At 56.5% G+C, this 19,491-nt stretch overlaps 1 protein-coding gene across 1 annotated transcript in view; it reads left to right on the top strand.

Annotated features, from left to right (window-relative positions):
• LOC144596124 (tensin-1-like) overlaps positions 1-19,491 on the top strand; it is a 71,284-nt gene that overhangs the window by 49,607 nt on the left and 2,186 nt on the right. Inside the window, 12 exon segments of the mRNA XM_078404302.1 lie at positions 814-985; positions 5,873-5,923; positions 6,643-6,675; positions 6,677-6,766; positions 8,469-8,533; positions 9,867-9,950; positions 12,263-12,375; positions 13,112-13,172; positions 13,888-13,963; positions 16,148-16,277; positions 17,225-17,290; positions 18,202-18,318. Coding sequence (XP_078260428.1) covers positions 814-985; positions 5,873-5,923; positions 6,643-6,675; positions 6,677-6,766; positions 8,469-8,533; positions 9,867-9,950; positions 12,263-12,375; positions 13,112-13,172; positions 13,888-13,963; positions 16,148-16,277; positions 17,225-17,290; positions 18,202-18,318 — 1,058 coding nt within the window.

Raw genomic sequence — 19,491 nt, 5'->3', positions numbered from 1 at the left:
CCAGCCCAACCCAAACCAGCCCAACCCAGCCCAACCCAAACCAACCCAACCCAACCCAGCCCAGCCCAGCCCAACCCAACTCAACCCAACCCAACCAAGCCCAACCCAGCCCTGCCCAACCCAACCCAACCCAGCCCTGCCCAACCCAGCCCAGCCCAACCCAACCCAACCCAACCCAGCCCAGCCCAACCCAACTCAACCCAACCCAACCAAGCCCAACCCAGCCCTGCCCAACCCAACCCAACCCAGCCCTGCCCAACCCAGCCCAGCCCAGCCCAACCCAAACCAACCCAACCCAGCCCAACCCAGCCCAACCCAAACCAGCCCAACCCAGCCCAACCCAAACCAACCCAACCCAGCCCAACCCAGCCCAACTCAACCCAGCCCAACCCAGCCCTGCCCAGCCCAACCCAAACCAGCCCAACCCAGCCCTGCCCAACCCAGCCCAACCCAGCCCAACCCAACCCTGCCCAACCCAACCAAGCCCAACCCAGCCCTGCCCAACCCAACCCAGCCCTGCCCAACCCAGCCCAACCCAAACCAGCCCAACCCAGCCCTGCCCAACCCAACCCAGCCCTGCCCAACCCAGCCCAGCCCAGCCCAGCCCTCCCCAACCAAACCCAGCCCTCCCCAGCCCAGCCCAACCCAACCCAACCCAACACAGCCCAGCCCAGCCCAACCCAGCCCTCCCCAACCCAACCCAACCCAGCCCTCCCCAACCCAACCCAACCCAGCCCTCCCCAACCCAACCCAACCCAGCCCTCCCCAACCCAGCCCATCCCAACCCAACTGAAGTGAAGTGTTTACTTTCAGGAGTGTGAGCCTGACACACACCATGGATGAGCGGTCAGACCTGCAGCTGACCTACATCACGGAGAGGATCATCTCTGTCTCTGTCCCCAGTGGTGTGGAGGAGCAGAACTACCATGACAGCCTGAGGGAACTCACCCAGATGTTCACGTCCAAACACGGCAAGAATTACCTGGTTAGTTCTGCATCGGTTGTTTCCAACTCGATATGGTCTCCTAATTTGAGGAAGGACGTCCTTGCTATTGAGGCAGTGCAGCGTAGGTTCACCAGGTTAATCCCCGGGATGGCGGGACTGTCATATGAAGAAGATTGGAAAGACTGGGCTTGTATTCACTGGAGTTAAGAAGGATGAGAGGGGATCTTATAAAGACGTATAAAATTATAAAAGGACTGGACAAGCTAGATGCAGGAAACATGTTCCCAATGTTGGGGGAGTCCAGAACCAGGGGCCACAGTCTAAGAATAAAGGGGAGGCCATTTAAAACTGAGGTGAGAAGAAACTTCTCCACCCAGAGAGTTGTGAATGTGTGGGATTCTCTGCCACAGAGGGCAGTGGAGGCCGATTCACTGGATGGGTTTAAGCGAGAGTTAGATAAAGCGCTAGGGGCTAGTGGGATCAAGGGGTATGGGGAGAAGGCAGGCACGGGTTACTGATTGTGGATGATCAGCCATGATCACAATGAATGACGGTGCTGGCTCGAAGGGCCGAATGGCCTCCTCCTGCACCTGTTTTCTTTGTTTCCATGAAATGTCAACACTGGACAGGTGTGGATGGATATGGACTAGTGTAGATGGGGCATGTTGGTCGGTGTGGGCAGGTGGGACTAGTGTAGATGGGGCATGTTGGTCGGTGTGGGCAGGTGGGACTAGTGTAGATGGGGCATGTTGGTCGGTGTGGGCAGGTGGGACTAGTGTAGATGGGGCACGTTGGTCGGTGTGGGCAGGTGGGACTAGTGTAGATGGGGCATGTTGGCCGGTGTGGGCAGGTGGGACTAGTGTAGATGGGGCATGTTGGTCGGGGTGGGCAGGTGGGACTAGTGTAGATGGGGCATGTTGGTCGGTGTGGGCAGGTGGGACTAGTGTAGATGGGGCACGTTGGTCGGTGTGGGCAGGTGGGACTAGTGTAGATGGGGCATGTTGGTCGGGGTGGGCAGGTGGGACTAGTGTAGATGGGGCATGTTGGGCGGTGTGGGCAGGTGGGACTAGTGTAGATGGGGCATGTTGGTCGGTGTGGGCAGGTGGGACTCGTGTAGAAGGGGCATGTTGGGCGGTGTGGGCAGGTGGGACTAGTGTAGATGGGGCATGTTGGGCGGTGTGGGCAGGTGGGACTAGTGTACCTGGGGCATGTTGGGCGGTGTGGGCAAGTTGGGCCGAAGGGCCTGTTTCCACGCTGTATCACTCTTCTCCTTCCTAAAGGACTTTGTTTGTTCACGATCTATCTAAGGCTCTAAACCTCTCTATATTCCTCTCTGTATCTCTAAACTAACGATGGTAGTGTTCAATCAATCTCGAGATAGACACAAAAAGCTGGAGTAACTCAGCGGGACAGGCAGCATCTCTGGAGAGAAGGAATCTCTGAAGAAGGGTCTCGGCCCGAAATGTCACCCATTCCTTCTCTCCAGAGATGCTGCCCGACCCGCTGAGTTACTCCAGCTTTTTGTGTCTTTCTTCGGTTTAAAGCAGCATCTGCAGTTCCTTCCTACACGTTCTATCAAACTCTTGTGGGACAAAGAGCACAAAGATGGTCAGAGGAAGTTCTCTCTGTGCCCACCGTCCCATCACGCACTGTGTTAACGTATGATGAGCGTTTGTGGGCACTGGGCCTGTACTCGCTGGAGTTTAGAAGGATGAGGGGGGACCTCATTGAAACGTACAGAATAGTGAGCGGCCTGGATAGAGTGGACGTGGAGGAGAGGATGTTCCCACTAGTGGGAGAGTCTAGGACCAGAGGGCACAGCCTCAGAATTAAAGGACGTTCCTTTAGGAAGGAGATTAGGAGTCACATAGTGATACAGTGTGGAAACAGTCCCTACACGCCCCACCTGCCTGTGTTAGACAATAGACAATAGGTGCAGGAGGAGGCCATTCGGCCCTTCAAGCCAGCACCGCCATTCACCGTAATCGTGGCTGATCATCCACAATCAGTACCCCATTCCTGCCTTCTCCCCATACCCCCTGACTCCGCTATCCTTAAGAGCTCTATCCAGCTCTGTCTTGAATGCGTTTCACCCATATCCCTCCAAACCCGTCTTATCCATGTACCTGTCTAACTGTTTCTCAAACGTTGGGATAGTCCCAGCCTGAATGGCGGATTGAATGGCAGAGTAGACTTGATGGGCCGAACGGTCTAATTCTACTCCTATCGCTTATAATAATAATAATAATAATAATACATTACATTTATATAGCGCTTTTCATATACTCAAAGACGCTTTACAGGGATTTAGAGAACATAGGGAAGTGAATAAATAGATAAATAGTAAACGAACAGAGAAAGGAGACAGAGGGTGAGGTGACCTTCAGTGGTTGAAGGCAGTGCTGAACAGGTGAGACTTCAGCGATGTTTTGAATGTGGTGAGTGTGGAGGAGTCTCTAACGGTTTGGGGTAGTGAGTTCCATAGGGTGGGAGCAGCGATGGAGAAAGCCCTGTCCCCCCAGGATCTGAGTTTGGTCCGGATGGGGGGGGATAGGAGATTGGCAGCAGCAGAGCGGAGGGTGCATGCTTATGACCTTATGGCAGGTTAAATGTCACCACCGCAATCACTCGAAGTTTGTAGCTCATGTCAAATTTAGTTTAGTTTAGAGATACAGCACGAAAACAGGCCCTTCGGCCCACCGAGTCCGTGCCGACCAGCGATCCTCGCACACTAACACTATCCCACACACACTGGGGACAATTTACATTTACACCAAACCAATTAACCCACAAACCTGCACGTCTTTGGAGCGTGGGAGGAAACCGGAGCGCCCGGAGAAAACCCACGCAGGTGACGGGGAGAACGTGCAAACTCCGTACAGACAGCACCCGTAGTCGGGATGGAATCCGGGTCTCTGGCGCCGTGAAGCAGCAGCTCTACCCGCTGCACCACCGTGCCGGAGAATTGTTCTCTTCATTCCTCGCGGGTTTCTGGAGCAGTCACTCTCTCGATGGAATCGTGAAGCTGGCTGGCGGGAGAAGATAGACACAGAGTGCTGGAGTAACTCAGCGGGTCAGGCAGCATCTGTGGAGAGAAGGAATGGGTGACGTATCGGGTCGAGACCCTCCTTCAGACTGCAGTCTCGGTGGTTGTGTGATGGAGAGTCTCCAGCAGAGGTCCCACCGGTTCAGGGCAACCATCCACCTTCACCCTCACCCACCTGAGACCCCCGCACACGATCGGACATTCCTCAACGAGCTTCGGGCACGAGTGGCCCTCTGTGCCTCCATCTACACCTCACGCTGCCTCGGCAAGGCCAGCAGCATCATCAAGGACCAGTCTCACCCCGGCCACTCCCTCTTCTCCCCTCTCCCATCGGGCAAGAGGTACAGAAGTGTGAAAACGCACACCTCCAGATTCAGGGGCAGTTTCTTCCCGGCTGTTATCAGGCAACTGAACCGTCCTCTCACCAACTAGAGAGCGGTCCTGACCTCCCATCTACCTCATTGGAGACCCTCGGTCTATCCCTGATCGGACTTTGCCGGCTTTACCTTGCACTGAACGTTATTCCCTTCTCCTGTATCTGTACACTGTGGACGGCTCGATTGTAATCATGTATTGTCTTTCCGCTGACTGGTTAGCGCGCAACACAAGCTGTTCACTGTACCTCGGTACACGGGACAATAAACTGAACTGTCCATCGATGCTGGCACACAGAGGGGGAGATTGGTGGGAGCAGGATTTGGGGGTGAGGGGTAGAGGGGTGTGAGACTGGGGGTCTCTCTGAAGTAATGCTCCCCTCCTCACTACCCTCCCCCCCCCCCCCCCCCACCCCCCGCTACCCTCATTGATCTCTCCCCTTCTCTCTCAGTGATCATTCTGGTCACACAGGCTGGGTCTCTACTCCATGGAGTGCAGGAGGATGAGGGGAGATCTTATAGAGGTGTACAAAATCATGAGAGGAATAGATCGGGTAGATGCACAGAGTCTCTTGCCCAGAGTAGGGGAATCGAGGACCAGAGGACATAGGTTCAAGGTGAAGGGGAAAAGATTTAATAGGAATCTGAGGGGTAACTTTTCCACACAGAGGGTGGTGGGTGTATGGAACGAGCTGCCGGAGGAGGTAGTTGAGGGACTATCCCAACGTTTAAGAAACAGTTAGACAGGTACATGGATAGGACAGGTTTGGAGGGATATGGGCCAAACGCAGGCAGGTGGGACGAGGGAAAAAAACTGCAGATGCTGGTTTAAACCGAAGGTGGACACAAAATGCTGGAGTAACTCAGTGGGTCAGGCAGCATCTGAGGAGAGAACAAATGGGTGACGTCTGTCTGAAGAAGGGTCTCGACCTGAAACGTCACCCATTCCTTCTCTCCCAAGATGCTGCCTGACCCACTGAGTTACTCCAGCACTTTGTGTCGACCCCAGGTGGGACTAGTGTAGATGGGGCGTGTTGGCCGGTGTGGGCGGTTTGGGCGGTGTGGGCGGGTTGGCCGGTGTGGGCGGGTTGGCCGGTGTGGGCGTGTTGGCCGGTGTGGGCGGGTTGGCCGGTGTGGGCGGGTTGGCCGGTGTGGGCGTGTTGGCCGGTGTGGGCGGGTTGGGTGGGTTGGGCGGGTTGGCCGGTGTGGGTGGGTTGGCCGGTGTGGGTGGGTTGGGCCGGTGTGGGTGGGTTGGGCGGGTTGGCCGGTGTGGGCGGGTTGGCCGGTGTGGGCGGGTTGGGCGGTGTGGGTGCGTTGGGCGGTGTGGGTGGGTTGGGCGGGTTGGCCAGTGTGGGCGGGTTGGGTGGGGTGGGCGGGTTGGGCGGTGTGGGTGGGTTGGGCGGGTTGGCCGGTGTGGGTGGGTTGGGCGGGTTGGGCGGAGGGGCCAGTTTCCACGCTGAGTCACTCTGTGACTCTCTGACCCCCCCCCCCTCTCTCTCCCCGCAGATCTTCAACCTGTCGGAGCAACGGCACGACCTCACCGCCCTCACCCCCAAGGTAGGGAGCGACCCCTGCCCTCCGCACTCTGACCCCACGGGGCAGGGGCGAGGGGCGAGGGGCGAAGGGCGAGGGGCGAGGGGGGGCAGGCGGGGGGTTGAGGGACTGATTGAATTTGGCAGTGAGGTCGGGGGTGAGGGGTCGGGGAGTGGTGGTGAGGGGTCGGGGGTGGGGTCGGGGGGGTGGTTGGGGGTGAGGGGTCAGGGGATGGGGGTTGGGGTGAGGGGTCAGGGGTGGGAGTCGGGGTGATAGGGGTCAGGGTGGGGGATCGGGGGGTGAGGGATTGGGGGGGTGGAGGGTCGGGGTGAGGGGTTGTGGTGAGGGGTGAGAGGTTGGGTGGGGGTGAGGGGTCGGGTGCGGGGTTGGGGGTGAGGGGTCGGGGTGAAGGGTTGGGTTGAAGGGTTGGGTTGGGGGTGAGGGGTCGGGTTGGGGGTGAGGGGTTGGGGTGAGGGGTTGGGTGGGGGTGAGGGGTCGGGTGGGGGGTTGGGGGTGAAGGGTCGGGGTGAGGGGTCGGGGTGAAGGGTTGGGTTGGGGGTGAGAGTCAGGGTGAGGGGTTGGGTTGGGGGTGAGGGGTTGGGTTGGGGGTGAGGGGTCGGGTTGGGGGTGAGGGGTCGGGTTGGGGGTGAGGGGTCAGGTTGGGGGTCGGGGGGGTTGTGGTTGGGGGTGAGGGGTCGGGGTGGGGGTTGGGGTGATTGACCCGCTGACCGCTGCCGTTGCAGGTGGAGGAGTGTGGGTGGCCGGAGCTCCACGCCCCCCCCCCTGGACAAATTGTGCCGGGCGTGCAAGACCATCGACACCTGGCTGCACGGTCACCCCCAACACGTGGTCGTCCTGCACAACCGGGTAACGCAGACCCCCCCCCCCGCCCCCCAAACCCCACCCCTTCCCCGCCTCCCCCCCTCCCCTGACCCCCCCCGAGAGAGGGAACCCTCCCCACCACCCCCAGACCCTCTCCCCCCCCACCCCCAAGCCCCCCCATCCCCTCCCCCCATCTCCAGCACGTGGTCATCCTGCACAACCGGGTAACGCAGAACCCCCCCCACCCCCCCCAAGAGGGGGAACCCCCCCTCCCCTCCCACCCCTCTTGGCCCCCATCCCCTGAAATCCCCCCGCCCCCTCCTCACTCCCCCTTTCCCTCCCCTCATCGTTCCCACCTGCCCACACCGACCAACATGCCCCATCTACTCTAGTCCCACCTGCCCACACCGACCAACATGCCCCATCTACACTAGTCCCACCTGCCCGCGTTTGGCCCATAACCCTCCAACCCCATCCTATCAATGTACCTATAAGAAAATAACTGCAGATGCTGGTACAAATCAAAGGTATTTATTTCACAAAATGCTGGAGCATCTCAGGAGAGTAGGAATGGGTGACGTTTCGGGTCAAGACCCTTCTTCAGACTGATGTCAGGGGGGCGGGACAAAGGAAGGATCCATGTACCTGTCCAACTGTTTCTCAAACGTTGGGATAGTCCCAGCCTCAACTACCTCCTCCGGCAGCTCGTTCCATACACCCACCACCCTCTGTGTGAAAACGTTGACCCTCAGATTCCCATTAAATCTTTTCCCCTTCACCTTGAACCTATGTCCTCTGGTCCTCGATTCCCCTACTCTGGGCAAGAGACTCTGTGCATCTACCCGATCTATTCCTCTCGTGATTTTGTACACCTCTATAAGATCTCCCCTCATCCTCCTACGCTCCAGGGAAGACCAAAGAGGTCCTTCTGCAGTTGTACAGGGCCCTAGTGAGACCGCACCTGGAGTACTGTGTGCAGTTGTACAGGGCCCTAGTGAGACCGTACATGGAGTACTGTGTGCAGTTGTACAGGGCCCTAGTGAGACCGTACATGGAGTACTGTGTGCAGTTGTACAGGGCCCTAGTGAGACCGTACATGGAGTACTGTGTGCAGTTGTACAGGGCCCTAGTGAGACCGTACATGGAGTACTGTGTGCAGTTTTGGTCTCCTAATTTGAGGAAGGATATTCTTGCTATTGAGGGCGTGCAGCGTAGGTTCACCAGGTTAATTCCCGGAATGGCGGGACTGTCATATGTTGAAAGACTGGAGCGACTAGGCTTGTATACAGTGGAATTTAGAAGGATGAGAGGAGATCTTATCGAAACGTATAAGATTATTAAGGGGTTGGACACGTTAGAGGCAGGAAACATGTTCCCAATGTTGGGGGAGTCCAGAACAAGGGGCCACAGTCTTAGAATAAGGGGGAGGCCATTTAGAACCGAGATGAGGAAAAACTCTTTCAGTCAGAGAGTTGTGAATCTGTGGAATTCTCTGCCTCAGAAGGCAGTGGAGGCCAATTCTCTGAATGCTTTCAAGAGAGAGCTAGATGGAGCTCTTAAGGATAGCGGAGTCAGGGGGTACGGGGAGAAGGCAGGAACGGGGTACTGATTGAGAATGATCAGCCATGATCACATTGAATGGCGGTGCGTACAGGCTCGAAGGGCCGAATGGCCTCCTCCTGCACCTATTGTCTATTGAGGGGGGAGGCGTGTGCGGGGGATTGACCGACTTGTTTCATTGTCACAGGGGAACAGTGGCCGTACGGGCGTGCTCATCGCAGCGTTCATGCACTACAGCAACTTATCTGCCAGGTACGGTCATCTACTGCACTGGTGCCTTGCATGGAGTCCGTCAGGGAACTAGGTTAGAGTGGGGATAAATGGGGCCCTTTCAGAATGGCAGGCAGTAACTAGTGGGGTACCGCAAGGCTCGGTGCTGGGACCGCAGCTATTCACAATATACATTAATGAATTGGATGAAGGGATTAAAAGTACCATTAGCAAATTTGCAGATGATACAAAGCTGGGTGGTATTGTGAACTGTGAGGAAGATGCTATGAGGTTGCAGGGTGACTTGGACAGGTTGTGTGAGTGGGCGGATGCATGGCAGATGCAGTTTAATGTGGATAAGTGTGAGGTTATCCACTTTGGTGGTAAGAATAGGAAGGCAGATTATTATCTGAATGGTGTCAAGTTAGGAAAAGGGGACGTACAACGAGATCTGGGTGTCCTAGTGCATCAGTCACTGAAAGGAAGCATGCAGGTACAGCAGGCAGTGAAGAAAGCCAATGGAATGTTGGCCTTCATAACAAGAGGAGTTGAGTATAGGAGCAAAGAGGTCCTTCTGCAGTTGTACCGGGCCCTAGTGAGACCGCACCTGGAGTACTGTGTGCAGTTTTGGTCTCCAAATTTGAGGAAGGATATTCTTGCTAATGGGGGCGTGCAGCGTAGGTTAATACCCGGAATGGCAGGACTGACGTATGATGAAAGATTGGAAAGACTCGGCTTGTATTCGCTGGAATTTAGAAGGATGAGAGGGGATCTTATAGAAACGTATATAATTCTTTTAGGGATTGGACAGGCTAGATGTAGGAAACATGTTCCCAATGTTGGGGGAGTCCAGAACCAGGGGCCACAGTTTAAGAATAAGGGGTATGCCATTTAGGACTGAGATGAGGAAAAACTTTTTCACCCAGAGAGTTGTGAATCTGTGGGATTCTCTTCCACAGAGGGCAGTGGAGGCCAATTCATTGGATGCATTTAAAAGAGAATTAGATAGAGCTCTCGGGGCTAGTGGGATCAAGGGATATGGGGAGAAGGCAGGCACGGGTTACTGATTGTGGATGATCAACCATGATCACAATGAATGGCGGTGCTGGCTCGAAGGGCCGAATGGCCTCCTCCTGCACCTTTTTCCATGTTTCTATGTTTTCTATGAAACCCTCTCAAGCCAATGGATATTTTTAAGGCAGAGATAGATAGATTGTTGATCAGTGCGGGTGTCAGGGGTTATGGGGAGAAGGCAGGAGAATGGGGTTAGGAGGGAGAGATAGATTGGCCGTGATTGAATGGCGGAGTGGACTTGATGGGCCGAATGGCCTAATTCTGCTGCTATCACTGATGTTCTTGCCCCCTGCCCTCCCAGTGCTGACCAGGCCTTGGATCGATTTGCAATGAGGAAATTCTACGAAGATAAAATATCGTCGGTGATCCAGCCATCACAGGAGAGGTTGGTGAGAACGTGGACAGCGCGGGGATGGGGCGGGCGTGGGGTCGGCCAGGGTGGGACAACTCTCCCCCACCTTGTTAACGTTGGCACGGTGGTACAGCGGGTACAGCGGGTAGCCTACCAACGCCGGAGACCCGGGTTCCATCCCGACCACGGGCGCTGTCTGTACGGAGTTTGTACGTTCTCCCCGTTCCCAATGTTGGGGGAGTCCAGAACCAGGGGCCACACAGTCTAAGAATAAAGGGGAGGCCGTTTAAAACTGAGTTGAGAAGAGACTTTTTAACCCAGAGAGTTGTGAATCTGTGGAATTCTCTGCCACAGAGGGCAGTGGAGGCCGATTCACTGGATGGATTTAAGAGAGAGTTAGATAGAGCTCTAGGGGCTAGTGGAATCAAGGGGTATGGGGAGAAGGCAGGCACGGGTTACTGATTGTGGATGATCAGCCACGATCACATTGAATGGCGGTGCGTACAGGCACGAAGGGCCGAATGCACCTATTTTCCATGTTTCTATGTGTGGGTTTTCTCCGGGCGCTCCGGTTTCCTCCCACACTCCAAAGACGAACAAGTTTGTAGGTTAATTGGCTTTGGTAAAATTGTAAATTGTCCCCAGTGTGTGTGGGATAGTGTTAGTGTGCGGGGATCGCCGGTCGGTGCGGACCCGGTGGGCCGAAGGGCCTGTTTCCGCGCTGCGTCTCTGAACTGCCCCGTGCTGTGCTGGGCTGGGCTGGGCTGGCTGGGCTGGGTTGGGTTGGGTTGGGATGTGCTGGGCTGGGTTGGGCTGGGCTGGGTTGGGCTGTGCTGGGCTGGGTTGGGCTGGGCTGGGTTGGGCTGGGTTGGGCTGGGTTGGGTTGGGCTGTGCTGGGCTGGGTTGGGCTGGGCTGGGCTGGGTTGGGTTGGGCTGTGCTGGGCTGGGCTGGGCTGGGCTGGGCTGGGTTGGGCTGTGCTGTGCTGGGCTGGGCTGGGCTGTGCTGGGCTGGGCTGGGTTGGGCTGGGCTGGGTTGGGCTGTGCTGGGCTGGGCTGGGCTGGGTTGGGCTGTGCTGGGCTGGGCTGGGCTGGGTTGGGTTGGGTTGGGCTGGGTTGGGCTGGGCTGGGTTGGGCTGGGCTGGGCTGGGCTGGGCTGGGCTGGGTTGGGCTGGGCTGGGCTGGGTTGGGCTGGGCTGGGCTGGGCTGGGCTGGGTTGGGCTGGGCTGGGTTGGGTTGGGATGTGCTGGGCTGGGTTGGGCTGGGCTGGGTTGGGCTGGGCTGGGCTGGGCTGGGCTGGGCTGGGCTGGGCTGGGTTGGGTTGGGCTGGGCTGGGCTGGGCTGGGCTGGGCTGGGTTGGGCTGTGCTGGGCTGGGCTGGGCTGGGTTGGGTTGGTTTGGGCTGTGCTGGGCTGGGTTGGGCTGGGCTGTGCTGGGCTGGGCTGGGTTGGGTTGGGTTGGGCTGGGCTGGGCTGTGCTGGGCTGGGTTGGGCTGTGCTGGGCTGGGCTGGGTTGGGCTGTGCTGGGCTGGGCTGGGCTGGGTTGGGCTGGGCTGGGTTGGGTTGGGTTGGGCTGGCTGGGTTGGGTTGGGTTGTGCTGGGTTGGGTTGGGCTGGGTTGGGCTGTGCTGGGTTGGGTTGGGCTGGGTTGGGTTGGGTTGGGCTGTGCTGGGCTGGTTGGGCTGTGCTGGGTTGGGCTGGGCTGGGTTGGGCTGGGTTGGGTTGGGCTGTGCTGGGCTGGGTTGGGCTGGGTTGGGCTGGGCTGGGCTGGGTTGGGTTGGGCTGGGCTGTGCTGGGTTGGGTTGGGCTGTGCTGGGTTGGGTTGGGCTGTGCTGGGTTGGGCTGGGCTGGGTTGGGTTGGGCTGGGTTGGGCTGTGCTGGGTTGGGCTGTGCTGGGCTGTGCTGGGTTGGGTTGGGCTGGGTTGGGCTGTGCTGGGTTGGGCTGGGCTGGGTTGGGCTGGGCTGGGCTGGGTTGGGCTGGGCTGGGTGGGCTGTGCTGGGCTGGGTTGGGCTGGGGTTGGGCTGGGCTGGGTTGGGTTGGGCTGGGCTGGGCTGGGTTGGGCTGGGCTGGGTTGGGCTGTGCTGGGCTGGGTTGGGTTGGGCTGGCTGGGTTGGGTTGGGCTGGGCTGGGCTGGGCTGGGCTGGGCTGGGCTGGGCTGGGTTGGGCTGTGCTGGGCTGGGTTGGGCTGGGTTGGGCTGTGCTGGGCTGGGTTGGGTTGGGCTGGGCTGGGCTGGGCTGGGCTGGGTTGGGCTGTGCTGGCTGGGTTGGGCTGGGCTGGGCTGGGCTGGGTTGGGTTGTTTCTCCGCGGATGCTGCCTGACTGACATTGGTCTCCGTATCTCCCGGTGTAGGTATGTCCAATACTTCAGTGGACTTCTCTCGGGAAACATCAAGATGAACAACAAGCCTCTGTTTCTCCACTATGTGGTCATGCACGGTATTCCCAACTTCGAATCCAAGGGAGGTAAGCATCTCATTGGTTCAGTCCAGTACACTGGAGTTTAGAAGGATGAGAGGGGATCTCTGCCTCAGAAGGCAGTGGAGGCCAATTCTCTGAATGCATTCAAGAGAGAATAGATAGAGCTCTTAAGGATAGCGGAGTCAGGGGGTATGGGGAGAAGGCAGGAACGGGGTACTGATTGAGAATGATCAGCCATGATAACAATGAATGGCGGTGCTGGCTCGAAGGGCCGAATGGCCTCCTCCTGCACCTATTGTCTATGTTTCTATGTTCAGTTCATTGTCCCGTGTACCGAGGTACAGTGAACAGCTTGTGTTGCGCGCTAACCAGTCAGCGGAAAGACAATACATGATTACAATCGAGCCACAGTCCACAGTGTACAGATACAGGAGAAGGGAATAACGTTCAGTGCAAGGTAAAGCCGGCAAAGTCCGATCAAGGATAGTCCGAGGGTCTCCAATGAGGTAGATGGGAGGTCAGGACCGCTCTCTAGTTGGTGGTAATTTTGATGAGCAGAATGAGGCCATTCGGCCCAACTCTCCCTCCCACCCACTAACGATGCTTCCACTCACAGAGTCTTTTTCTTCTTCTGAGTCTGAAGAACAGTCCCGACCCAAAACGTCACCTATCCATGTTCTCCACAGATGCTGCCTGACCCACTGAGTTACTCCAGCACTCTGTGTCTTTTTTTCGTGAACCAGCCTCTGCAGCTCCCTGTATCTGCATCTTTTCTCCACAGGGTGTCGGCCTTTCCTGAAGATTTACCAGAGCATGCAACCTGTCTACACCTCGGGGATCTAGTGAGTGGCGCACGTACACCCTCCCTCCCCCCCTCCCACTCCCACTCCACATCCCCCTCCCACTCCCCCTCCCCCTCTCTCCCTCCTCTCTCCCTCCCTCTCTCCCCCCTCTCTCCCTCCCACTCCCCCTCCCCCTCTCTCCCCCCTCCCTCCCTCTCTCCCCCCCCTCTCTCCCTCCCACTCTCCCTCCCTCTCTCCCCCTCCCTCCCCCCTCCCACTCTCTCCCTCCCACTCCCACTCCACATCCCCCTCCCACTCCACCTCCCACTCTCTCCCTCTCCTTCTCCACCTCTCCCTCCCACTCTCTCGTCCTCTCTGTCACTCTCTCCGTCTCTCTCTCTCTCTCTCAGTCTCTCTCTCTCTCTCTCTCTCTCTCTCTCTCTCTCTCTCTCTCTCTCTCTCTCTCTCTCTCTCTCTCTCTCTCTCTCTCTCTCTCTCTCTCTCTCTCTCTCTCTCTCTCTCTCTCTCTCTCTCTCTCTCTCTCTCTCTCTGTCTCTCTCTCTCTCTCTCTCTCTCTCTCTCTCTCTCTCTCTCTCTCTCTCTCTCTCTCTCTCTCTCTCTCTCTCTCTCTCTCTCTCTCTCTCTCTCTCTCTCTCTCTCTCTCTCTCTCTCTCTCTCTCTCTCTCTCTCTCTCTCTCTCTCTCTCTCTCTCTCTCTCTCTCTCCTCTTGTACAAATGATCACAGAGTGTTTGTCTCTTTGACCGACCCCACCAGCCACATTCCGGGTGAGAGTTTGCCGACCGTGAGCATCGCCATCCAGCCTGGACTCATGCTGAAAGGAGACGTTTTGGTAAGAGAACGGCGCGATGGCGCGGCGGGTAGAGCTGCTGCCTCACGGCGCCAGAGACCCGGGTTCCATCCCGACTACCGGCGCTGTCTGTACGGAGTTTGCACGTTCTCCCCGTGACCTGAGAATTTGAGGAAGGATAATCTTGCTATTGAGGGCGTGCAGCGTAGGTTTACTAGGTTAATTCCCGGAATGGCAGGACTGTCGTATGTTGAAAGACTGGAGCGACTAGGCTTGTATACACTGGAATTTAGAAGGATGAGAGGGGATCTTATCGAAACGTATAAGATTATTAAGGGGTTGGACACGTTAGAGGCAGGAAACATGTTCCCAATGTTGGGGGAGTCCAGAACCTGGGGCCACAGTTTAAGAATAAGGGGTCGGCCATTTAGAACAGAGATGAGGGAAAACTTTTTCAGTCAGTGAGTTGTGAATCTGTGGAATTCTCTGCCTCAGAAGGCAGTGGAGGCCAATTCTCTGAATGCATTCAAGAGAGAGCTAGATAGAGCTCTTAAGGATAGCGGAGTCAGGGGGTATGGGGAGAAGGCAGGAACGGGGTACTGATTGTCAATGATCAGCCATGATCACATTGAATGGCAGTGCTGGCTCGAAGGGCCGAATGGCCTCCTCCTGCACCTATTGTCTATTGTCCCCAGTGTGTGTAGGATAGTGTTAGTGTGCGGGAATCGCTGGTCGGCGCGGACCCGGTGGGCTGAAGGGCCTGTTTCCGTACTGTATCTCTAAACTAAAGAGAAAAACGACAGAGTGCTGGAGTAACTCAGGAGAGATGCTGCCTGACGCACTGAGTTACTCCAGCACTTTGTATGAGGTTGTTGCTAAAACAACCAGGGATTTACGAGGATGTTGCCAGGACTAGAGGGTGTGAGCTACAGGAAGAGGTTGAGCAGGCTGGGTCTCTATTCCATGGAGCGCAGGAGGATGAGGGGTGATCTTATAGAGGTGTACAAAATCATGAGAGGAATAGATCGGGTAGATGCACAGAGTCTCTTGCCCAGAGTAGGGGAATCGAGGACCAGAGGACATAGGTTCAAGGTGAAGGGGAAAAGATTTAATGGGAATCTGAGGGGTAACTTGTCCACACAGAGGGTGGTGGGTGTATGGAACGAGCTGCCGGAGGAGGTAGTTGAGGCTGGGACTATCCCAACGTTTAAGAAACAGTTGGACAGGTACATGGATAGGACAGGTTTAGAGGGATATGGCCCAAACGCAGGCAGGTGGGACTAGTGTAGATGGGGCATGTTGGTTGGTGTGGGCAGGTGGGACTAGTGTAGATGGGGCATGTTGGTCGGTGTGGGCAGGTGGGACTAGTGTAGATGGGGCATGTTGGTTGGTGTGGGCAGGTGGGACTAGTGTAGATGGGGCATGTTGGTCGGTATGGGCAGGTGGGACTAGTGTAGATGGGGCATGTTGGTTGGTGTGGGCAGGTGGGACTAGTGTAGATGGGGCATGTTGGTCGGTGTGGGCAGGTGGGACTAGTGTAGATGGGGCATGTTGGTCGGTGTGGGCAGGTGGGACTAGTGTAGATGGGGCATGTTGGTTGGTGTGGGCAGGTGGGACTAGTGTAGATGGGGCATGTTGGTCGGTGTGGGCAGGTGGGACTAGTGTAGATGGGGCATGTTGGTCGGTGTGGGCAGGTGGGACTAGTGTAGATGGGGCATGTTGGTCGGTGTGGGCAGGTGGGACTAGTGTAGATGGGGCATGTTGGTCGGTGTGGGCAGGTGGGACTAGTGTAGATGGGGCATGTTGGTCGGTGTGGGCAGGTGGGACTAGTGTAGATGGGGCATGTTGGTCGGTGTGGGCGAGTTGGGCCGAGGGGCCTGTTTCCACGCTGTATCACTCTGTGACTCTATGGCATCTGTGGAATTCTCTGCCACAGAGGGCAGTGGAGGCCGATTCACTGGATGTTTTCAAGAGAGAGTTAGATAGAGCTCTTAGGGCTAACGGAATCAAGGGATATGGGGAGAAGGCAGGAATGGGGTACTGATTGTGGATGATCAGCCATGATCACATTGAATGGTGGTGCTGGATCGAAGGGCCGAATGGCCTCCTCCTGCACCTATTGTCTATGTTTCTATGTTTCTATGAATCTGTGTCCCTGTGTCCCTGTGTCTCTGTGACTCTGACACTTTGACCGATGCAGTGACCAGTGTCTCTGTTCCCTTGCAGTTGAAGTGCTATCACAAGCGTGAGCACAGCCCAGCGCGTGAGATCGCGTTCCGTGTGCAGTTCCATACGTGTGCGATCCATGACCTCAGTGTGGTGTTTGGCAAAGCCGACCTGGACGATGCCTTTAAAGGTGAGGGCACTGGTTTTATTACCGAGATGATAACATGGGCGGTCGCGGTGGTGCAGCGGGTAGAGCTGCTGCCTCACGGCGCCAGAGACCCGGGTTCCATCCTGACTACGGGCGCTGTCTGTACGGAGTTTGTACGTTCTCCCCGTGACCTGCGTGGGTTTTCTCCGGGCGCTCCGGTTTCCCCCCACACTCCAAAGACGTGCAGGTTTGTGGGTTAATTGGTTTGGTGTAAATGTAACTTGTCCCCAGTGTGTGTGGGATAGTGTTAGTGTGTGGGGATCGCTGGTCGGCACGGACTCGGTGGGCCGAAGGGCCTGTTTCCATGTTGTATATTTCACTCTCGCTCTCTCTCAAAACTCTCTCTCTCTAATTCTCAGTCTCTCTCACTCAATCGCTTAATCTCTCCTGTATCTGTACACTGTGGACTGTGGCTCGATTGTAATCATGTATTGTCTTTCCGCTGACTGGTTAGCGCGCAACACAAGCTGTTCACTGTACCTCGCTCGGTGCACGGGACAATGAACTACACTCAACTACCGGAACTATCTCCCCCCCTCTCTCTCTCTCTTACGTTCTCTCTCTGTCTCAGAAGGCAGTGGAGGCCAATTCTCTGAATGCATTCAAGAGAGAGCTGGATAGAGCTCTTAAGGATAGCGGAGTCAGGAGGTATGGGGAGAAGGCAGGAACGGGGTACTGATTGAGAATGATCAGCCATGATCACACTGAATGGTGGTGCTGGCTCGAAGGGCCGAATGGCCTCCTCCTGCACCTATTGTCTATTGTCTATTGTCTATTGTCTCTCTCTCTTTCTCTCTCACTCTCTCACTCTCTCTCCATCTCTCTCTCTCTCTCTCTCTCTCTCTCTCTCTCCCTCTCTCTCTCCCTCTCTCCCTCTCTCTCTCCCTCTCTCACTCACTCTCACTCCCTCTCTCTCTCTCTTTCTACAGATGACAGGTTCCCTGAGCATTTCAAGGTGGAGTTCATCTTCTCCTTTGGTCCTGAGAAGATTCAAGGTGGGTTTCCCAGCATCTCCCTCCCCCCCTGACCACCACGACTAGCCAATGACCACTCGGCCCATCTGCTTCATATTAGCTCCGTCTAGCACAGGGACAGGCCCTTCGGCCCACAATGTCCATGCTGTACATGACCCCAAGACCAACTCCCCCCCGCCCATCCCGTGACCCAGACCCCCCCATTCCCTGCATATCCGTGTGCCCGTCCAAACGCCTCAAACACCACTATCGTATCTGCCCCCACCCCCACCGCCACCCCCACCCCCACCCCCACCCCCCACCCCCACCCCCACCCCTGGCAGTGCGTTCCAGGCCCCCACCCCCCCTCTGTGTAAAACACTTGCCCCCCACATTTCCTTGACACTTTGCCCCTCTCACCTTAAAGCTGTGCCCTCTGGTCTTGGGCACTAGACACACCCACACACTAACACACACACACACACACTGGGATACACACACACACACACACACACACACACACACACACACACACACACTCACACTCTAACACACACACACACACACACACACACACTGGGATACACGCACACACACACACACACACCCCCTCTAACACACACACACACTCACACTCTAACACACACACACACACGCACACACACACTCACACACCCACACACACACACACGCACGCGCACACACACACTAACACACACACACACACACTCTAACACACACACACATACACACACACTCTCACACACACACTAACACACACACACACACACTCTAACACACACACACACACACACACACACACACACACACACACACACACACACGCACGCACACACACACACACACACACGCACACACACACACACACACACACACACACACACACACACACACACACACACACACACACTGACCTGTCTCTCCTCCCCCAGGCATGGAGTACCTGGAGAACGGGCTGGGCATTTCGGTCGACTACAACACGGCCGACCCACTGATCCGCTGGGACTCGTACGAGCGCTTCAACGGGGAGACAGAGGAGAGCGCTGACGGTGAGAGACGGCGCGGGGGGGCGGGGGGACGTGGGGGGGGGGGGGGGCACTAAAGGTGGTGAATCTATGGATGTGGAGAGGATCCAGTCACAGAGTGACACAGTGCGGAAACAGGCCCCTCGGCCCAACCTGCCCACACCGACCAACATGCCCCATCTACACTGGTCCCACCTGCCCACACCGACCAACGTGCCCATCTACACTAGTCCCACCTGCCCACACCGACCAACATGCCCCATCTACACTAGTCCCACCTGCCTGCGTTTGGTCCATATCCCTCCAAACCTGTCCTATCCATGTACCTGTCCAACTGTTTCTTAAACGTTGGGATAGTCCCAGCCTCAACTACCTCCTCCGGCAGCTCGTTCCATACACCCACCACCCTCTGTGTGAAAAAGTTGCCCTTCAGATTCCTATTAAATCTTTTCCCCTTCACCTTGAACCTATGTCCTCTGGTCCTCGATTCCCCTACTCTGGGCAAGAGACTCTGTGCATCTACCCGATCTATTCCCCTCATGATTTTGTACACCTCTATAAGATCTCCCCTCATCCTCCTGCGCTCCATGGAATAGAGACCCAGCCTGCTCAACCTCTCCCTGTAGCTCACACCCTCTAGTCCTGGCAACATCCTCGTGAATCATCTCTGCGCCCTCTCCGGCTCGACAACATCCTTTCCACAAACAGAATGCTTCCACGCAGGTCACAGGAAGAACGTGCAAACTCCGTACAGACAGCATCCGTAGTCGGGATAGAACCCGGGTCTCTGGCGCCGTGAGGCAGCAGCTCTACCCGCTGCACCACCGGCATTGTGTGCATGAGTGTGAGCAAGTGTGAGCGTGAGCGTGTGAATATGTGTGCACTTGTGTGTGTGTGTCTGTGTTTGTGCATGTGTGCGTGAGTGTGTACGCGCATGTGAGTGTGTGAGTGTGTGTGTGCGCTTGGTTGTGAGTGTGTGCGCGTGAGTGTGTTAGCATCTGTGAGCTTATGGGTGTGTACACGTGTGTGTTAGCTTGTGTGTGCGAGCGTGAGTGGGTGTGCGTGCATGAGTGTGTTAGCAAGTGTGCGCATGCGTGCGTGTGCTTGTGGGTGTGTACACGTGTGTGTTAGCTTGTGCGTGCGAGCGTGAGTGGTGTGCGTGCATGAGTGTGTTAGCAAGTGCGTGCGTGTGCTTGT

The sequence above is a fragment of the Rhinoraja longicauda genome, chromosome 8 (assembly GCF_053455715.1).
Source record: "Rhinoraja longicauda isolate Sanriku21f chromosome 8, sRhiLon1.1, whole genome shotgun sequence".
NCBI classification, from domain to species: domain Eukaryota; kingdom Metazoa; phylum Chordata; class Chondrichthyes; order Rajiformes; family Arhynchobatidae; genus Rhinoraja; species Rhinoraja longicauda.
This window is presented reverse-complemented; position numbering and strand designations above follow the sequence as displayed.